At 43.0% G+C, this 22293-nt stretch overlaps 1 protein-coding gene across 3 annotated transcripts in view; it reads right to left on the bottom strand.

The window, feature by feature from the left end:
- The window catches only part of MAML3 (mastermind like transcriptional coactivator 3), a 267035-nt gene that overhangs the window by 73008 nt on the left and 171734 nt on the right, over window positions 1–22293 (bottom strand). For all 3 annotated transcript variants that reach the window (XM_052815822.1, XM_052815812.1, XM_052815802.1), the window contains exon 2: window positions 20353–21840. In XM_052815822.1, coding sequence (XP_052671782.1) covers window positions 20353–21645 — 1293 coding nt within the window. In that variant the 5' untranslated portion in view covers window positions 21646–21840. The remainder of the gene's footprint in view (window positions 1–20352; window positions 21841–22293) is intronic.

The raw sequence follows: 22293 nt of genomic DNA on the forward strand, positions 1-22293 counted from the left end.
GAGAGGTGGCGTGGGGAGCAAAAGCCCCTTTAGCACAACCCTGATAGAAACAAGGTGACAAACAGGTGAAATTAAAGATTTATTAAGTTTTCTTTTCATATTCTGAATTTGGGTCTGACAATCTCAGGGGCTAACAGCCAATGTCTGTGAACCAGGAATATGGGAAGGGGAGCAGGGATTGTATTTATATGTCAGTGTTTCTGATAAAGTTGACCAACTCTGGGAAGATGTGTGGGCATTCTTGTCCCATCAGAGCAAAATAATAAAGATGCAGGGAGAAACTTTTAAAGGAAGAAATTAGAATTAGAGATCCAACCTGCACTCACTTTCTGTGGGATTTGGGGCCATCACTGCCCTTTTGAAAACTTCTCTTTGCACGTGAAAAACACAGTTGTGTGAGCTGAGATACTGCACCTGCAGACAAGAGTATGGAACAAGAACAGACATACTGGCTCAATTCTTACAATTCTATTAAATTAATTTTTAGCACTCCAAAAAGAAATACCATAAAGTTCAGGAAAGACCTTCTTTTACGTGAACATGGATAAACAATTATGTATAACAAAAGAGTTTTCATTGCCATTACTGAGCAAGCCATTTGTATTACAAACAACTTTACCAGGTGCTGGGCCAAACCATACTTCATAAGGCAAAATCCCAATCAGAGACCACAGTTGTTGCAAGGCGAGTATTATATAGTGTTTTCTGTTCATGTACTTGATCCAAAAGTAGCAGCACAGAGCTAAAATCTTGGCTGTTAGGTCTGATTTTTGCTATGCGTGTGTGTAGTAAATTACATATTGCAAGCAACCCCTGGGTGTGCAATCCCAACTCTGCTAATAGACTTTTATATTCTGACAGGGACGCTCAACAGCATGAAATAATCCTCTTCAATTTACAAAAGAAGTTCCCAATCTCTGAGTTTTAAACTATTAGTAATCCATCACTTGCAACAAAAACCAACGTAGCTGCTCTGTTAACAGACTGGATTTTAAATATTCACGGTGGCTGTTTGCCTGCGTATGCAGAAATGACTAACTGCACTCCGGCTTCCAGGGACACCATCAAAAACAAGAGGGGATTGTATAAGTGGACTATTTCCTGGTTAAGTATTTTAATGAGTTTCATCTTTTCCCCCATCATGCATTATTTGAAGCAAGAGAATGTAACTCTACTTGCAGGGGGGGAAAAAAGCAGTAGATGATGCGACAGGAAAGCAGAGACAGATATGCACAGAGGCCGATTAAAAAAAAAATATTCTTTTAATAACACCACCATTTGAATGCAAAATGCAAAGAGAAACAAGAATAAATACCCAAGCTCGTTCCTAAAGGAAGGAATAAGCCGAAAATTCCTTCAAAAAGCTTGTATCAAAAAATCTGATGTGTGCCTTTTAAATAGATAAAGCAGTTCAACTTTGGAGTGACTAAGATACTTCAACTTTGTCATAAACTTCATTTTGTACTTGGATCCAGATACTATGATGACAAGCTCATTAGAAATCATTTCGTATGAAATAGGAAAAAAATAGGACAGATCCCCATTCCTGACCAATAATGATCCAATACAAAACATGTGCATACACTTTTAAGAACAACAACAAATACATTAAATCCTTGTCTACCTTCTGCAACTGAGCGAGGAGATTTCCTTCCAAAATAAGCCTGAAAACACTTTTTTTTTTTTTTAATCATATGCTGCTTTTAGACCAAGATTTGTGCTTTTCTCCTGTACCCAAATTCTTCCTTTGTGGGAAAATAAAAGTAAACACAAAAAGAAATGTAATGAGTATGGTCAAAACATCTCAGAGCTGATCATCTTTTCTGTTGACACTAGTTATAACAGGGATCATTTTGCCATTTAAAAAATCAAGCCTAACAGAGTGCTGCTAAGACATCCAAAACTGCACCAAAAAATGATGGTACTACCCTATTAATTTCTGTTTTCCAAGAGTTGCTATTGATACCACATATTGGAAGACATGACTGACTTTCCTTCAGAAAATATCCATAAGGAAGATCTCATTGCTAAATATATTTTAAAAAAAGAAGAAAGAGGGCGAAATCAGAAGCAGCAGGGCAGAGAGAGACGGGCTTGGGTAAGGTAGAGGCAGTTTGCTGGAGAAAGCAAAAATTCTTGGGTTTTCATTACTGTCTGACCACAACTTTTTTTTAACAAGGGCACAGCATTTATATAACAAGGGATTCACTCATTCGATGCCAAGCCGTGCCTGTGTACTACTGGGAAGTGAAATAATTACGTCATGTGTACTCCCCTTTCTCTCTGGAAGAAAAAACGTGCCTTTGCGCGTTGCTTGACCACCTGAAATCGCCCCACAAACCTCCTCAACGGAGTCGCGCTAGCGTGGGTGCCAGGAGCGCAGCTCAGGGCACCAGCTCCGCTGGCCGGAGGATGGCCTGCGCTGGGACTCGTAGGAACTACGGCTCCACTAACAAGCATTGGGACTCGGGTACGTCATTAAAGGACGTTAAAGTCTTGCGTGCGGAGGTGGCTCTTGTACAGGCCTGAGGCTTAGTTTGCTGTAGGTTACTTCCTGGGGTCCCCACGCGAAAAAGCCCTGAAAACGTCCCTTGGGTACCAACTGCTGCAACCTCTGCCCCAGTCGTTTATTGTACTCTGCTCCGAGTTATCGGCACTTATTCCCCAACTTCACACAGCTTTTAAGCAGCATATGACCACGCAGCTTATGACCTGTTTCTGCAGAAATAGACATTAACTTCTCTGAACTCATTATCAGAAACAGTATACACCTTTTCCACGAATCCATCTAAACACTGAAGCTTTACTAAACGTACTCTGTTCCCTAGTCAAACTACGTGGGTCTGATTTTCCTGCACAGGATGAGGTAGGATCTTGCTGCTACCAAGGCTGCAAGCCCCAAATGCAACATGGCTAAGAACTGAACTGTCGTTTCCAGAGCTAAAGCAAGCTCCACATGCTAATTCTCTGCTAAGCCAAGGCATGGGGCTTTGATTTCCTAACCTCAGGATGTTATCTGGCTCCAATATAGGATTACCATTAGCTCTGTACGTCTGTCCTTACAGCAGGGTCACTGTCATGCCATATGCCACTTGGACAACCTTTATTCTTTCTAGATTTTTTTTTTTTTTTTAAATCACAGTGTTCATCTGGAAGAGCCTGGATTCCCTTGGCTTTCAAAATCTGCTTTGCATTGCTAATGCACAGGGCTGTAGGCAAAGTTGCATTAGAGAGACAGAGAAAGACAGAGAGAGAGAGACTAAAACCCTGTTGAGATACAAAATGTCTTCAGGGTGCTCTTCTCTTAAATATTAACAAAAAAACAGAGAAGGTTTACTCAATTTCCATTTACCAAACAAAAGACCTAGTTCTTTTATAAAATGGCTTCTGCATAACTTCATTAACTTCAGTGAATATTCCTGACTTGCACCGGTGTAACTAGAGAGAGTCCAACCTAGGGAGAGCAGGTCAGGCTCCACATGTAAGTCATAGCAGGGTGGGGAATCACAGCATCAGTACACACAAGGTATCCTGATCGTTTGATACAGCAGGAGAAACCTCCTGCAAAATTCATGGACAATTAATTCTCCCTCTCCCCCCTCCGGTACTGTGGTGAGAGAAAGGGTCATCAGTCTCCGGATTGTCACTCTCTCAGCAGAACAACAAAAGAAAGAAATCAAGGAATCTGGAGGGAGAACTGAAATGGCTGTTCCAAGATCGATGGCAGCCTTCTGGGACATTAAGAGGATTTTGTACTCATACAGTACCTTTCATCCCAAAGGAACTCAAACACCTTTCTAAATGATATACTGATCCTGCATGAAGACTACATCCATTGAAAGGAAGCAGAGAAAACCACGTCCATACAGGTGACGGTGTGACAGCAAGGGGTACCACAGTGCTGCAAGGATGCAAGGAGTGCAGAAGAGCACCTACAGGAGATTCAGGTCTCTGTCCCAGGAGTTTAGTAAGCCTGCGCCTGACTGTGTAACCACAGACTTGTGAATCCCAGGAGAAAAGAGATGTGATGTCTTCTCTGTCACAGGGGGGCTGCTGAAGCAGTCAGCGAGGACTGATAGTGTTCCTCCTCCTGCCTGGGCAAGCGATCCAACCCAAGCAGCACATCAGAGACTGCTCAACCCCCATGGTGACAGCACAGCGCTAGAACCTGAAGCAGAACAGCATCTCTGGTGCTCTGTAACACTCCTCCCTGTATTCCCATTTCCCCTTTCAGTGGACGTAATGCTAAGAGAGCTTACTATGCTTTATCGGGAGAGGTGAATGACGAGAAAGTCTTTTTGGTTGACAGAAAGGAAGAAGGGAAAAAAGTGCACAGGCAAGAGTGAAAGGAGAATGGACAAAGATTGCAAGGGGGTGCAGGGAGGAAGGAGATGACCAAAACATAGGGAAGCCACCAGAAAAGGAAAGAGAAAAGACAGTTATGGCTTGTTTCAGTGGGGAAGAACAGAGTCAAACCACGTATATAAGAAACAAATGGAAACACTTCCACAGCCATTCAGAAACATAAGCAAGAAGAGCAGAATTGTATTGAAGCTGCAAGGGAGATCCAGGGCACATTCCTGTCGTAGATGAAGACAGGACTTTTTCTACCAGCTTAAGAACGAGCAAGTCACAGCAGAGTTTGGATTCAGGATGAAGATACCAAAGAAAAGAGCCCATCTCTCATTGAAAACCACCACGGTTGCCTGCCTCACTTCAACTTCCACTGCTTTTCCAATGACAGAGTTCAGCACTGACTGCGAATAAAAGAGCAGCACCAGCCTCAAACTGGTCAGCTCAAAAGTGTCATTGGAGAGCTTGTGCAAACACAGTTTTCAAGGAAATTCAGTTACACTCAGAGGCAAAAATACAGCAAGTATAATCTGTTGTTGTTCCACCTAGGGTAAATCTTCACCTAGGCATCAGATGCTTAAAACCAATCTTAACAGCTCATCTTCCTGTGCCTCCTGTATCTCCTTATTCCTTCCCAGTCTGGGGCATTCAGGTATGGCTATGATCTTGTCCATGCTGGGACAGTAAGACACAAATGACAGAGGAAGAGACTACAGTTTGACCTCATTGTCAGATAAAATCCATTATGCGTGATTAAAACTTAACAAAATGCAATCACATTAAAAATGACTATCATGAAGTGCACCATGATTTACTGACTAAATGAATGAGAAATTTATCTGAATAAAATAGTCCTAGCCCTAGTACATTGGCAATGCATGATAAATTGCTGATTGTGAGAAGATCATTGCTTGCTGTTGGATGACATACATACATTGATTTTTCCTAACAACACTAATTAGCATAATAGCATCTCCACATATATTACATAAAGTTTCCTCTTAGCAAGCAAAAATTATTTCAAGCCTTCAGGTCCCAAACTGCAAAGAATAAAGATGGAAAGGAAGGATTTACAGACTGCCTCCTTGTCCTTTATTATGCAGATCAAAGGTCCAACCCACTGGATCTTACTTAATCTTCAAGAGATGAGAACAACATTCAAGAAAGTGCAGGCATTGTGCAATTAAGCTGTGATCACAGTGGGTTGTTTTTTGCATAGCGGTGATCTAATTTTGTGAGGCCAAAAAAAGGCTTTGAGAAAGAGGAATCTAATCCTAAAGAACTAGGAAAAAATCCCCACATTTCTCCAATTTCATTAAGACACACAGGGGGCAGACTGTGCAATCCTTACATAAGTGCTCCCATTGACTGGGGCTGTGTAGGTGAGAAAGCGCTCACCAAGTTGAAAAGGCAAGGCACAGTCTATTAAGAGGAAAATAAAAGTGGTGGAATAGGTAAGGAAAATGGAGAACAGAGAGACCATGTGATTTCTCAGTTAATTGAAAATCAATCACAATAACCCACATTTTTTTCTTTGAAAAATCTGAGAGGTGAGAAGAGACCACCTTAAAAACAAAACAGTGCTGTGCTGTTCAGTGTCCTCTGCAGTGCATGGATTTCAGACTTACCCATGAGGGTTTTCCAAAACTCCATGCTTTTTCCAGAGGAATGTGCTTCTCAGAAGCATGAATAAAACAGCTCATTTACCTACATTAATGTTTTGGTGGTTTTGGCAGAGTACGCTGTACCTAGAGCAGAGGACCTGAGCAGAAGCAGAGGAAAGCAGACACCTAAGCTGCCTTTGGTGAAAGCAGCAACGCCGGAGCACGCCCAGGGGAGCACCCAGTCTGTGCTGGCCGTCCCACAGCTGCTGTTCGCTATAGTAGTTGCAATGCTGGAAGCTCTGCTGACACTTCCACTCTGCTTTCACCTACGTTGCCCAGAGCCAAAGTGCAGGAACTCTCTCTGACACGAGGCTTTGCGGGGTGGCTGGGAGGCAGAGCCGGTAAGCAGGATGCTCCGGTGAGCGGACAATAAGCCGTAAGAGGTTTGGGTTCTCCTGGTCCTCGGTATTCAGCTTCCCCTGCCTGGCTGCAGCGGGGAACATCCCGCTCACAGTAACACGTACACACGTGTGCACGGCCACACGCACGCAGTGACAGGGACAGAAGAGAGAGTCAGGAGGTGCGAGCAATGCAGCTTTTACTCTAAGGCAGTAGAGCTTAGGGGCCCTGCTCTTTCCACAAGCTACTTTCTCCTGAAGGGCTGCACTGGTACCCTTGTTTTTCCCCCTCCCTGACCCCCAGTCATTGCCAGCACTGTATTGTGACTAACCGGAGCCTTTTCCACCGCTTCATTAGCATTAAAATCATACACTGGCAGTGCACCTGGCATGCCGGCCGTCCCTAGCCAAAACAGCCTCCCTCAAGCTGTGAGTGCGTCTGCAGGTGACACCTGTGTCCCTTTACAGCAGGGCCCTTGGAAAACAGCCCACCCTTTATGTAACCAGAGTCAAGGATTATTTTTTTTGGTAGCGGTTTTCGCTCTTATCTGCGGCCTGGGAAGGACTGAGGATGTAATCCCCGTGCGGTCTGCAAACCAGGTGCAGGAACCGGGCAAGTGCAAACGGAAACTTCTGCAGCAGCACAGCCGGTGACTTTTCTTGTGTCACGGTCCAAAATCTCTGACACCTCTAACTGAAACTCAGAGCTTCATCTGCTTCAGACACACAAGCTTCTTGGTAGCCCCATACATTTTCCCCACTGTGCTCTCTTTTACTGCATAGAGTAAGGTTGGTGGATGTGGGCAGGTACTTGGTGGGCAGGTACGCTGGTACCTCCCAGAAACACAGAAATGTTTCTTCTTGATCCTGGACCAGCAACCCCCATGTAGTAAGATGAATGAGGTAAATACTGCCTCAGAGTGACCCCATACATTAAATTTTACTATACATCTGTGTGCATTGTGTAGTTTGTGTTGTACGTAGTAACTATTCCAGAAATGTCTTAAAAGGCTTTAAGTATTTTTGTTCTGTGCATCCCTCTGCGGGAACAGTGAAGCTGTCTTCAAATGATGAGACAAGTGTCACATGACATGAAGGGCAAGAGAAGGTATCATTAATACAGCTTAAAAGTCACTCCCCAAAATCACTTAGAATTGCTTTTCCATCTGTAAGAGTGCAAGAGCTTGTAAGACTGTTACTGCCAGAGACAAATCCTCAAGGTGTGGGAAACTACATGACACTGGCAATTTAACAATAGAAAACACCTACTTTTTTAGTTTTGTTTTAGCCATCTGTGATAAGGGTACGCTACAAACAATCTTGATCCAGGGAAGCTGTTCCATAGTTCAGAACATTGAAGTCCTGGTTGAGATGGATTAGTGGGCAGACTGAAGGTGGAATGGCCAAATTTATCACATGGATGGTGCTACCACATTAGTGAGATTATAGCTAAGATCCCGCAGTCCTTCATCTGTCCCATGACTGTTTAAAAAAACATTTAATATGACAACAAATATTTCATACTATTTTCATCTGCCGGAGGTATACAGACCACAGAAAGCCATGGTGTCTACAGTGATTTCCTGTACATTGTGACAATACCAAAAAACAGTCCTGTGCTATTAAATGGATAAGAAGGGGAGGCAGAGAAATAAAAGCTGGATGAGGGGAAACAGAGGGTAAATTTGAGCAGGGAGCTTAGAGGGAGAGAAAGAAAAATCGCTCATGGAGTAGCAGGGGAAAAAAACGGAACAGACAAACAATATAGGACAGATTTAAAAAAAAAAAAAACATCACAAAACCAACAAACCTAACCTGCTGGACTCAGAGGGAAAGAAGTACACACTGGAAAAATAATTCCCCAGAAAGTGCATGTTGGGCAATCTCTAGGCAATACTATGTACATAAAATAATTTAAAATGCAGATTCTTTTGAGGATGTTAACTCTCAAGCCTGTAAGGAACATCATGTCAGAAAAGGAGGAGTCATCTTCTCAGGACAGACCTTAAACTCTTTCTAGGCTGACCCTTTCAAACTATTTTTCTTTCTGTTTTTTTAAAGACATTGTCTTTCCCTCAGTTTCTCCAAATAGCATAAGGAAACAAAAGACAGCTTATAGGTACACCCCTTTTTCAAAAACAGAGATTTTAGCTAGCAGCAAGGAACCTGGTAGAACAGATTTTACAGAGGGATGCTAGCATGAGCAGCCAAAGACTGAACTTCTGGAGTGAGGAATAGACTTTAATATTGCACCAGTGTGAAACAGAAGTGAAACAGAGAAAACATTAAAGCATGATTTTGTGACAGTGCTGCTGGACTTGGGCTTGCTTTCTTGTGAGATACTTGACCCTGTCTAGACAGCTCCCACTCTTAACTGTAGAGCAAGATCTGCTAACAAGCTCCCACCAGGTGTAAATGAGGTAGCTACCTGTTTGGAAGATGTGCTGACACAGAATGGGTGGTTTCCTCCCAATGTGTAAGACACGCTTGCAGACTAATGCATGCAAAACGTTCCTCACACACAGGAAAGGGGGCTAAATAAGGGTGGGAGGACTCAAGAATGCATGTATGCACGCAGTACATGAGAATGAAGAACATAGGGACCAACAGCCTGGTTCCTCTCCTTAGTAACAAGGTTGGCTGTCTCAGACTTAACACTAAGCTGGTGAACAATAACATAAAAAGGGCAAGTTTCCCACTGCCCATGAGGAATGAAATCTTTGCTGAGAGAGCAGAAGCCACATTCTTTAGCAAATTAGATGCATCAGCTGGGATTTGGCAGAACCTCCTGAATGCAGGACTCCAAATCTGCACTTAACCACTTACTGGGACAGTCTTTCAAAAGGTATTAAGCTTTCCTACTTACGGACACATACACACTGCAGACATTAGGAAATCTTTCTAGAGGGAACACACATGACAACAGCATAACGCTTCTAGGTAGCACTGGGCTTGAATATCCGGAAATGCTGTGGAAAGCACCAGAATAAGGATCCAGGCAGATAAAATAAAAGACAAAACAGAAATTCAGAAGTGCAAAGTACACCTCACTGTTGAGCTGGAACATCATAGCCAGTTGGGTAGCATAGACTGCTCATCAAAGAGCACTCCTTCACACAGACACAGATTAGGCAGAGACACGGAGAGCAGAAGCTGAGCTCGAGGCTTTGAAGCAGACTGACACTGGTGCCGGCATTGCCGTGCTGCTGCAGGATCCGGTGGGCAAGCCCTCTGCTGATGGTTCAGAAGCAGGCTGTAAGTCACACTGCTTTAGAGAAGGGACGGAAAAGCTCCTGGTAATATATGTGCGAAAAGGTGTGCTAGCCACAAAGGAGTACATACACACAAATTTAAAAAGAGCTGTTGGGCTCCACTTGTAACTCCGCAAAACGCAGTGATGTCTTCTCACAAGTTCAGAACACTCCTGAACTACAAGCCGTGAACTACAGTACACAAAGGTGAGTGAAAATGAGCCGCTAAAGATGGGACTATTACTTTTCCTCTGAAAATATGAGTCTTGCTTGGTCCTAAGTTCCTAGCTGGAACATTAATCGGTACTTACTGATGTTCTCCTCGAGCAAACAAGCTGAGCTGTATTCATGCTCTTGGGATAATCAAGCAGCCTTTTCCAGCGTCACTGAAATACTACCGAGTGCGGGAAGATGTTTAAGTAACATGGGGATTACAACAGAGCAGGGGATTTTCTCTTTCTGGCAGTGCTCAGCCTCCCATAAGATATTTGTATGCTTTAGCTTCTCTCCCTGTGTCCTTCTTCCTCTTCTGCCATTTCTTGCACCTTGCAGAGTTGCACAGATAGTTGTGGAGAACTTCAATTGTGGCATTTCTGATTTTTTGAGCTCTTCACAGCGCTACCCAAAATGAAGCTGTCGCCATGTGTAATCTTGAATTAGCTGCAAGACCTCTGAGGTGGGCACAACCTCTTCTGACATGTGGCTCCCACACCTCGCGCAAAGGCCCAGACAGAGCACCACCACAGCAGAAATACTATGATTTTCTTCCCTCACAACGTTTTTTTTGTCAGCTTGATCAGATGGATGTGACTGCCTCCAGGAGCAGTTGGAAAGGACGGCCACTTACTCCCCCACCTCCCCTCCTACTCGCAAAGGAACCCATTTCCCCATTACACTGGTAACTCTGGTGATGGGTAGGGCAGGAGAGGAACCTGGCGATTTGCCCTGCTCCTGAGGCTGGCTCTCTATGTGCACCAAAGCTCAGCCTCGGAAATGCAGCAGCCCTTCTGGCCTGGCCCCCCAAAATCCAGTGCCTTTCCCAGTTAGCCCGCCAAGAGGAAAGAGGAGCTGGTGCAGAAGACAGCAAAGGAGGATGCGTACAGCATGGGGTGCTGCCCACACTCCCACCCCTCAAGCAAACAGCCCTCCGGGGGAGGAAGGCAGATCCCATGGTGACTTTCCATAATTTACCACCCTGAGGGTGTCTCTTCTTCTATTTACCTGAGTGTAGAGCGATGGGCAGGGAAGGAGTCACCTAGATGTGACAGGAAAAAAAAAAAAAAAAAAAAGATCGAGGGGAAAAAAGAGAAGAACAGGATGGAGCTTGCTTTTAAAATAACCGCAATCTATTAATAGTTCAAAATAGGCTTTTTAATTACAGGATACCCTATAACCTTTACCCTTATCAATTGATTATTTGATAAGCAGTTTTGTTGCTGCGAGCTCCTTAGACAGAAATCAGAGCAGAAAGAGAATGCAGGGAAAGGAAAGGAGATCCTTGACAGAGCAGGCTGGGTGATGACCGAAGAGCAGAATCGGCATGAAACGTACTTAACAGAGTTAAGCAGCAGAGTCATTCCATCCCTCCTGCAGTAAAGGGAGCGCAGGGGGGAGGGTGCTGCTTATTCAAGAATAATTCTTGTTGCAAGATATTTCTATATGTAAAATGAATCTTTTCTTCAAATACTAATAAAAAAATTTACGAGTTTGCTTGGCATCAAATCTCAGTTTCTATAAGCCCCTACTATGGGAGGGAGATGGAAACAAGAGATGGAAAGAGAGTTCATTTTTAATCCAGTCTCCAGTTTTCTTTACAAAGGTTGGGAAAGACAATGAGACTGCACTTAAATTGGACTTTCAGACTACCTGGAAGAGGCTCTCCTAGCAAAGGGATTTGCTAACAGTTTGTTCCCTGCAGAACAGATTAGTCAAAAGGCAATTTTAAATCTAATGTCGGCAGAGACGCACAAGATGACACTCAGGCTTAGAAGCGCAGCTAAGGGTGGAAATGCAGCCTGAAAGGAGGCAGTCGGTTCATCTCTTACAATCAGTACAGCAAGCAGTAAGGGTCCAGCTCTCATTAATCTAAAGTGCATTGTTATAAGCCTGATAAAGATTAATCATTTATTTATTTATAAAAGGATCTTCAAAAATTATAGGGAAAAAAGACACTTTATATGGTTCTTCTGTGGAAACATGGTAGGTCTGAGGATCTTCAGATCCAAAACACAACAGTAAGCGCTAGCAGAAGGCCACTGTGAAATGCCCCTCCGCTTACTCATAGCAGAGGCACACACCATTCAACGCATCTCCGCTGTTTCTTATGGTCGGCTGACTTGGAAGGTGTCCCCTGCAGAACCACCCACAGCGCAGGAAATGGGTGGGCAGCTGCAAACCCTTCCCTGGCCTTTCCAGCAAAGCCTCTTCTCTTCCAAAATTAGTTGCAAAGCTTGCTTTACTCCCTTTACCGGCAAGTGAAAGCTGACCACTGACGCTGGTGTGGGTTAGCGTGACACCTGGAAGGTCAGGCAGAGAAGGAAGAAGAGATCTTCCTTGTGCCTCCGAAACAGAGATGAAATAGAGGCTTCCCTAAGCCCTAGATCTGTACCGTTAAACCTGGTCAGGAGCTGCTGCTGATTTTATTACTGCTGTTAGCTGCAAGGTCTAGTAAATCCACTCCACGCGCAGCCTCCTTGTTGGTGGCAAATGAAGTGATTTCGGTACATGCTGAGTAATTACTTCACTTGTGTCCTCAGTACGGACAGTAACTTGGAAACAATGTCACTTGTTTGTGTGAGGTGTCTTTTCTAAAAGGACTACATGACACCATAGAAATACAAACACAACCAGAGAGAAGCTTCCAAGAAAGAGGTTTGGAGTTGCACCATAACCTTAATCATCCAGCTGGGTAGCACAAGAACAGATGACACTGAAACGGGGGTAAGGAAAATCCCCAGTATTACATTATCTTGCAACGCTACTGTATTGTAGAATTGACATGTTTTCTTTTCACTTTCATATTCTAGAGTCAAAGGGGTAAGGGAGAATCAAAGCTTTACTTAAAAAAGTAAACTTCTGTCCCAGATGGATAAAGAAGACCTGGAAAACAAGAATCCTAGTGGTTCAGAAAATAGTAGGACAACTACCGCCACCATCCCTGATATATATTATTTTTATGAGCTCATTATTTTAAAGCAATTTTGGAATTTCTGTATATTTCTGTGTTATGGGGCATGAGTTGACTTTTTTGAGACATTCAGACTTATATATTCATGAAGTTAAACATAGGAATATAGATTCCTCTAAAATTAAGGTCTAATTAATAATTCTGAGATGTTGAGAAGCAAACTGGCAAACTTGGGAATTATGGAAGGAAAATGAAAATACAGAGGCAAGAAATACTCTAAATGTCTAAACTCCAGAAAAAGGTAAAGCTAAGGACAGTCGTGGTCTTTGAGAAATTACACAAGGGCAAATTTAAAACTCCAATATATTATCTAAGTGCTAGCTGTGATCAAATCTGCATCCTGTCTGGGGCATGCAAGATCACAGGCTGGAGAGAAAGGGATCAGACCAAGTCACGACCAAACGGGCAGACAAGCGCTCCATGAGCTCTGGCAGCCAGCTGTGAGGCACTAAACGGTAAACAGACAAAGCGCGCTGCCAAGGATGGGAGCCTTACTCTTAGTCTTTGGATTAAGTCTTCTCTCAAAATAAAAACTGAGAATAACAGAATCCAACTCACGAGCCGAACCCACTGTCTACATCAAAACACGCCAGGTACCATTTTGCAACAAACACTTTTCTAGATCCACAAAGAGTAAAGGCGTCAGTGGGTGACTGGGGTTACCCCTGTAACTCTCCCGCAGCGAATACGCTGATTCTTGGAGGCAACTGCCCGGGTGGAGGAAGCAGGACAGGAAAGAGGGCTTTCAATTTTCCAGAGAACACCAGAACACTGTTATATGAAGAAAAGGCTATATAGATCTTTCAGTCACCATCTAGCACTGAAAGCATCGGCCTTTTCATGCTAAATTAGTTATGCTGATGCTCAGATGAGCACAGTACTGGGGAGAGCACGGTATGAACATCCCAGTATGTTCAGCGGTGCTGTGTTGCCAGTTTATGACAGATCCAACCGTAAAAGCGGGTAGAAAGAACACAGTTTTACACCATCTGTATATTAACATTAAGAGCATATACAATAAACAAGAGGAGTTAGAGAGGCTCATGAACAATAAGAAATGGATTATGGCTGGTATTGCTGAAAGCAGGTGGAATAGGTCATGAGACTGGAAAACTGAAATTGATGATGATAACTTGCACTTTAAGGAGAAAATGGAAAAAAAAAACAGGAAAGGGTAGCACTTTATGTAAAAATATGCTGCTACTGGCTACAGACATTTCAAAATCACAGTGCTTTGCGATTGCAGTCATAACTAATAAAACTAAAGGAGAGTTGGTTGGACATGTTATATCATCCAACTAACGGGTCTTGCTAAATAATAGGACAAACTGCTCTTTACATAGCAATCTAGATCACGTAGGAAGAAAAAGTATGCTATCATGGTGACTTCAAAATAGGGGACATTTAATATACACTTTGTGCAGTCAGTAATACAAATTTTCTGCTTCTATAAGTAATGTAGGACAACTTCTTTACAGATGAGAATAACTCACACTATGAGTCTTCAAGAAACTAGACAAGAAGCAAATTGCACAACAGTGTATTTTAACAAATCTTGGACAAGTGGAGAAGTTTCTAAGAACCAAAGATTTACCACCACAACTGTGATATTTGACAAGAGGAAAAGACCGGTTATTCTGACGCACACCAGCAAAACAATGGAACAATGGGTTTCAGTTCTCTACCAGCAATGACTCAGAGGATAAAACAGGAATACCGGTCAGCATGGTTTCAGGAAAGTAGGTTTCACCAAAGATGTCTATGGTTTTCTTAGGATAAGATGATTGGTTCAGCTGGGACATGGGAGCAGTGCTCTTACACTTCAATTTTGCAAGGCTTAGACTAGAGAAAAAACTTAGTATTGCAGAAAACATTTACTATATGAAATGAAGTAAGTATGTGTTAGGTTAAAAAGGACACAGCCAGAGGTCATAAAATGAGGAAATACCAACAAGCCCAAATTTGGTTTGTAAGATTATGCCATGGAGATCTGATCTTAGTCAAGCGCTGTCCAACATCTGTTTCTAGTGACTTAGGCTAACAGGACCTCCTTCCCAACACCATGGGCAGATGATAGCAGGAACAGTAAGAAGGCCAGGCTACTGTTTACAAATTGCCTGGTGAATTGATCAGAATCCATCCAACCACATTTTGATTACCCGTCTGTCCTTAAGAGTGTATGGGAGACTGATTTCTGGGGAGCAAATTTTGGCATTTGTAAAACACAGGCACTACATCTGAACTCCAGGGCAAGCCTTTTGTGGAAAACCGGGGCTACGAGTCAAACATAGCATAGACAGGCATTTGCTACAGCTCTACAGGCTGTTCAGCAAGTGATCCTCACAGTCTCAGTCATTATTTCCATTCCAGCTTGTCTTCCCTAAAACCTGGTAAGACAGTTGTGTTTCTGCCACGCTTCCACGCAGTGAATTCAAATATGTAGACTTTCTTTTTTACTTTTGGGTAGACTTTTAAAAAAGGCCAAATCCCAGAACATCAACAGTCTCTTTTGCTCACTATCCCAAAGATAACCTTCAAAAAAAGTATAAAATCTCTTTTACAATTTCAGTGAGAAATGCACCTTTTCACTTAGAAAGGACAAAGACAATTACATTTTGGAAATGTTCTCTGGACACAGATCTCCCTTCATCCTTCACATGCAAAACCAGACAGAGCAGATGAGGCATCTTCAATTTATAAGATTAAAACAAAAGACAGAAAGAGAATTTGAAGATATTCTTCCAGTATGGTGTCATTTCTCCTCTTCATTCGCATCCCTCCAATTTCAAACAACATAACTACTGGTTTCAAAAGGAACTGTAATTGCAGCATCCTCACAGTCCCATGCAGGCAAAGAGCTGCAGTCTAGTTTTATTTTTCTTACACCCACAGAGAATTCTGTTTTGTTTCAACCTCTCATTACTCTCCCTCACTCACTTGGCTCCAAACATCAAATTCTGTCTCAGCCATTCAACATCTATTCCGTTGGGCTGCTTTTTTCTCTTACCATTACACATACATATTGAACAGCTGAAACCAAGAAAAGGCACAATTAATGATTCTGAAATTTTTCAAAGAAAATGCTTTCACTTTTCCCCAGTTTGAAATTACTTTTTGGTTTAAAGAAGAAAAAAGATAAGAAAAAAGTGCCTCCCATAAAACCTTACATACACCTCAAGAACTAAATGGAACATCTTAGGTTAAACAAAGCTCCAATTTTTGAGAGAGGAGGTTGGTTTAGGCTTGCTTGCTTTTATTTCTTAAATCACATAAAAAGCCTAAACAAAGCCCCTGCTGCATCTTGGTGTGAAACCAATTTCTTTTACTGTCACATGGGAACCAGAACAGCAGAGGACCTCTAGCCCTCAAATACCTAACAAGTTACGAGCCCCAGTGAAAATCTGTACTTGCTGTTTTAGCCTATAGCCACAGGTAAGCAAGAAGGAAAGAACAACTCAGGAAAAGCAAGAGGCTAAAGGGCAATACCTGCCACATATTCACAAACTAACAACTGGGTTTAGGGCAGACCAGGGTACGTGGGACAAGGCAAAAAGCAGGGATTTCTAAGTACAAGCCTGACCAAGTGGAGAACAGTCAGGCACGAGGGAACACTAGCAGCAGGACAGAGCCTTGCTGAAGGTAGATGGGTCAGGATCTGACCATGGTTTTTACAGTCGATTACACAAAAAGTGGTCTGAAGTACCTTCAGGCTAACCCCAGAAAAATCCCCAACTCAAAAATCCAAACCGGTATCTACTTTGTGGAAAAACAGACAAATACCCCATGCGGTGCTCCTTTGAAGAGAACAAGCTATAGTATAACATAGAGGACATTGTGATGCAGGGCATATGGGTCGTTCAGCAATAGTGTGATAGGGGCTACAACCACAGTGCCAGTACCAGTCCTGGATCTGCACAGCAAAGCAAAGGACTAACACGTCTGACAAGAAGAGTTTCAACACCGACAATGTAGAAAGCCTTTAGAGAAATCCTACTTCTGTTGGAGACTAGTTTTGCTAGCTAAGCTGCTGATTTTGCACTCTGCCTGTCCAACTACTCACATGGATATTGAGCTGCACGGCTTCCTCTCTCGCTGCTCACCTCTCTTTACTGGAGTATGCAGTGATGCTCAGCAAGCCCAGGACACAAGCCCAGAGCACCAGCACCGACACGTGAATAGGACAGTCACGGGCAGCTGACCTCCACAGAGCATTTGCAAGGTCCCAGCTGGACTGAAAAAATGGTGTGTCTAAAGTATGCTCAACAACTGAAGCAATGAGTGCAGGTAAAAATTCCCCTTGTTAACAACAGAAGTACCTTAGGCCCAAATGGACATGGGTTTAATTAGTGTACGTAGCGCATGTATGCACACATGCACCCAACTAGCCATACTTGAATTTTACAGCAGTACACAGAAAATAAGACAAGGTGTTTTTGTACATGCCTGATGTTCCCTAAATCATCTTTTGGTTCTCAAATATGCCCTTGTAATAGTCACCTGACAGAAATGTATGATCAGTGCTAACCATGAGATGCAATAGCTAAAATTTTTTTTGCCCTTAAACGCCATTTGTTAAATCCTCATGATTATTTAACACACACACACACTTTTACAATTCTGTATCAAACCCCAAAACTACGATGAAAGTAGAAACTATAAACTGACAGAAAGATACATTCACTTTACATTCAGAAATGTATTTCAAACTGTAGAGTGCAATCTCCTTATTTTCCATATATGATCTGTCAAGTCTGACCATCTGCATCCTGAAGTAAGTAGTAGAATAATCTGCATCAGTCTGGATTTAACTCAACAATATCAACATATCATTTTTACCACCTTTGCAAAAACAATCCGTTTCCACCAAGCACATCTCACAATAATAAGCTTTCCAATTTTCCACAAAAAAATGCCTTTCAGGGAAGCAGGAAGGGAAGGAATGAAGAAATACATTACAGTTAGAAATCTATTATTTCAACCTTCCTCACCAAACAAAATCCCTTCAGTGTAGGCAAGTGGGTTTCACAAGTAGTAAATGGACCTTTCTACGTCTACACACAAGCAAGAAGTCCCCCATCCTGACTGGGTTGGTAAATGTGAATTGTACATATTATATAACAAAGTATGGCTTTGCCTTAAGTTTCTTTTTTATATGACATAGAATGACTTGGTTTTGGAAATATCTGGACTTGTTTTTGGAAGAATGTCTAGTTGTATCCAATTATCTAGTTTTTCCTACATTAAAAAAGGGGAACTGAGTGAGATTAGATATATGAAACCTTGGCTTCCCGTTCACACTGGAGAACTGCAATGAGATATTAACATTTATTTCTCAAGTTATGAAATGGAGGAGATGGCATTAACTCTTTCACATAGCCAGTTCATCCTCTCAACTGTTTGATGGGTCTCCGAGTTCAACAGATTTAACAAAGAAAAGAAACAAAAAAGCATTAGACAGTGTGACCAAACATCCTCTGCCTCTCAGTTACAACCTAACAAATCTGTAGCTTATAGTCTGAGTTTTATGTCATTATCACAGTATTTCTCTAGATAAGTCTTCGCAAAAAGAAAAGGCTTTAGACCAGCTATTTCTAACACAATAGGCAAGCAGAATTAAAATAAAGATACGAACCTTTGAGCTGTCACCATACTTCCTGAACCAAAAACAGGAGGCAGATGAACATTTCTTTTTGTTTTGCAATTAATTTTAAGTAATACGTGATGGACTCTGACCTGGTAAAGCTCCTACTCCTCCTATTGGTAGATCCCCAAACTCCACAAGCTGAAGAAATGACAAATTTTGCTGTATTTCTACATGCATTACAGTGTGAGTCACAGCTAAACCATGCTCAGAAGGAAGTACTCCTTGTAGGTGGTGTGGAAACAGCTAATTTGGTAAAAAGCTGTTACACTAAAACTATCAACCAACAATTCTATTAGTGTACTATTATATCAGAATTCCTGACATGTTTTGGTGGCATATAACTTCTGTGAAGGCATCACCTACTTTGTGAACTGATTATTAACTTTAATTCTTTTTAAAGCCCTTAAAACAACATTCAGAAAATTTATTCTTGAGCTTTTCCATGACACCAGTGTGCAGATCTTTACGGGGGCTGCACAACTAAGAATACCCAGTTGACCTAGGAGGCAACAGGGCATTGCTACAGCCATTATTCAAATTGGTTATTAATTCATTCCAAAGCATTCCCCAAGCCTGGCAGCTGCTGCTCCAGAGGTTAACATGGAATACACGTGAGACAGTAATGCCAAGTCACTCAATGTCCTGGTTTCAGCTGGGATAGAGTTAACTGTCTTCCTAGTAGCTGGTACAGTGCTGTGTTTTGAGTTCAGTATGTGAAGAATGTTGATAACACTGATGTTTTCAGTTGTTGCTCAGTAGTGTTTAGACTAAAGTCAAGGATTTTTCAGCTTCTCATGCCCAGCCAGTGAGAAAGCTGGAGGGGCACAAGAAGTTGGCACAGGACACAGCCAGGGCACCTGACCCAAACTGGCCAACGGTGTATTCCATACCATGTGACGTCCCATCTAGTATAGGAACGGGGAAGTGGGGGCAGGGATTCGCCGCTCGGGGACTGGCGGGGTGTCAGTCGGCGGGTGGTGAGCAATTGCACTGCGCATCATTTGTACATTCCAATCCTTTCATTATTTCTGTTGTCATTTTATTAGTGTTATCATTATCATTATTAGTTTCTTCTTTTTCTGTTCTATTAAACCGTTCTTATCTCAACCCACGGGTTTTGCTTCTTTTCCTGATTTTCTCCCCCATCCCACCGGGTGGGGGGGAGTGAGTGAGCGGCTGCGTGGTGTTTAGTTGCTGGCTGGGGTTAAACCACGACACTCAAGCCAACACAGCTTTAGCCTCTTGCTGAAAGACTCTACAGATTCATGACAATAAAATACTTGAGGTTGCTAAAGACTGCTTGAAAGTCCCAGAATAAACCATCTAATTTCACGCACAGTTCAAGCACCACTAAAAGCATTCAGTTGTGCTTACTTCTTCCAGTGGAAACCAAAGGCACTCAGCACCCAAAATGTCCTTCCTTTGTTCCCTGAGCCAAAATGCCAAATATGCTGTTTAAAGCTGGATCGATCTCTGCCCCAAGAAGGGGCCAACCACTCCGTCTTTTTGTAACAATACTAACTACACTGTGGAAACCAAGCCATGCAGGGGTTTGGGATCCAAAACCATCAAGTCTGACATTATGAAAAAAAGGAAACAAACCCTCCAAAAAGGAGTGACTTCCGACCCCAAACTTCCCAGAGTGGCCCTAAGCACTCATCAGTAGGAGCACAGGGAAAGAGTGCTAGTTCAGAAAAACAGTCATTTAACAACATTTCTAACCGCCACATCATTTCAGTCATTTCTTAAAGTGATCAAGCTCCAATACTCCATGAAAAGTTCAAGAAGCATCTGCAATGATGTTCCATACTTTCCAGGAGAAAGAGGAGGAGGGAGGAGGAGACCATACAAAGAGATGCTAAGCCTTTGTATCGGCCTTTTTTTGGCTGCCCGCGTATCGTGCACTCACGCTTACCTGACCAAGGGAAGGAAGTGTTGCATATGCCATGGCCTGATTCATCATTCCTTTCTGCTTCATGATGAGCATGCGTTTCTGTTCCTCGCTCAGGTGCGCCATCTGAGCTTGCATCTGCGGCTGCTGGGACTGCTGCTGCTGGATGTACGGCATCATGGGGTTCTTGCTAGGATTTGCCATTGGCGGGGTCATCCTCTGACTCAGCTCGGCATTGAAGTGGGTCAGAGGTTTGGTGTTGCCGTAAGAAAGCATGTTGGGCTGTTTGCTTAAGGAGTTTGTGCCCAGGTTATTTGGCTGCTGACTGATCATATTCATGTGATTTTGAGGGAGGTAGTTATTAATTGTGGTCTTCTGTGGATTGTTTGCCATAGGAGGCACTATTGGGTTTTGGTTGTTAAAGGCTTGGGGATACATCATTGGACTATTTGGTTTGTCTGCACTGAAGGGTCCTCCATATGGACTAGATGGAGGGCCCACAGGTGACCAGCTTGAGGGTTGATTTGGATGCTGCTGCTGCTTCTGCTGCATGAGCTTAGCTCTTTGCTGCTGCTGGGCTGCCATTTGCTTGAGCTGTTCGGCTGGAGACAAGTCAGCACTCGGCATATTCACGGGCCCAGGCCCTGATCCTGCCACAGTTGCCGCTGCTGGATTCATAAGATAGCCATTTCCAGACCGCGCCTGCGTCTGGCCTGGAGTGTGGGCCTGGCTGGGAGTTTGAGGTGACTGAACAACACAGTTCGCCGGTGAGCCGGCAGGGATGGGGGCTGGCGGGGCGCTGGACACAGAAGCTATGCTAGAGGCTGTGGAGACGTTCGAAAATGGAGGACCGGAAGAAGAAGGCCTCACCTGGGGAGAACCTAACGGGACATGAGCAAATGGAGAATGAGATGGATCGCTTTTCACGCTCGCGCTCTCTTGAGTTTCTGTGGCAGGCCTGGGAAATTCCGGCTCCTTCTTCTCTTCAAAGTCTTCGTTGAACAAATCTTGTATATCATCTTCTGGAACAGTGTTCGCTAGTTCGTCTATTAGCTCCTGCCACTCTTGATCGTTCAGGTTTATGTCTGAGAAGAGCTTATTCTGATTTGAAAGAGATGTTTCAGAAGTGTCTATACAGCTGGGGTCATCCAAAGGCTCTTGCTTTAGCTCCTTGTTCTGCAGGATGTTAAAACTATCATCTAACTCGTTACAACCATTAACAGGGAGCTTTATCTCGGAAAGCCCACCGTTTTTACCCAAGTCTTCTAGACCACTACCATGAGTTCCACTGTTCTGCAGGGGCAGGGGAGCTTTCATGTCAAGCTGGTGAAGGGGAGAAACAGTGGGCAAAGGCAAATTATTGGGCAAGCTGTTGATTGCTTCGATGCCTGGTACATCCTTCCGTATCCGCTTGCTGGTTGGAGAAAAGTTGCCATCACAAACTCCATTCTGTTGTTCTCCATTGAGAGGTGAACGTGCGCCTTCCAACTTCCTTTTGACTGTCTCTTGAAGCTTAAAGAAAAACAAGAGAAAAAAAATACTTAATCAGTTGCAGATACAAAAAGAGTGCTGATAAGCCTTGTGACAAGATACTCCTCATCAAGCCTACTAATGACAATAAGTTTTTAAAACTCTGATTAGGAAGTTTCTTTGATTTCATTCTTATGCCTTGATCAATTTGAGAAGACGGTCTGAAACAAACAAAAAAAACCCCCCCAAAACAAAACCAAAAAACCCCCAAACCAAATCTGCCCCTGAATAGGAGAACAGAACTGTAAAATACATCTGTGCTCTCCAAGCTACCAGAATTTTATGGAGCGAGTCAACTAATTCAACTTTTTGGTGCCTAACAGTGCCAAGACTTAAAGAGCGCCTAACACAGTGAGGAGTCTTAAATTGGACCAAAAAAATGGAACCACTAAAATTTACTATTTACTCTGAAAATCTTTTTGTTGGAAGTTTCTA

This window comes from Harpia harpyja, chromosome 2 (assembly GCF_026419915.1).
Source record: "Harpia harpyja isolate bHarHar1 chromosome 2, bHarHar1 primary haplotype, whole genome shotgun sequence".
In the NCBI taxonomy this organism is placed as follows: Eukaryota; Metazoa; Chordata; class Aves; order Accipitriformes; family Accipitridae; genus Harpia; species Harpia harpyja.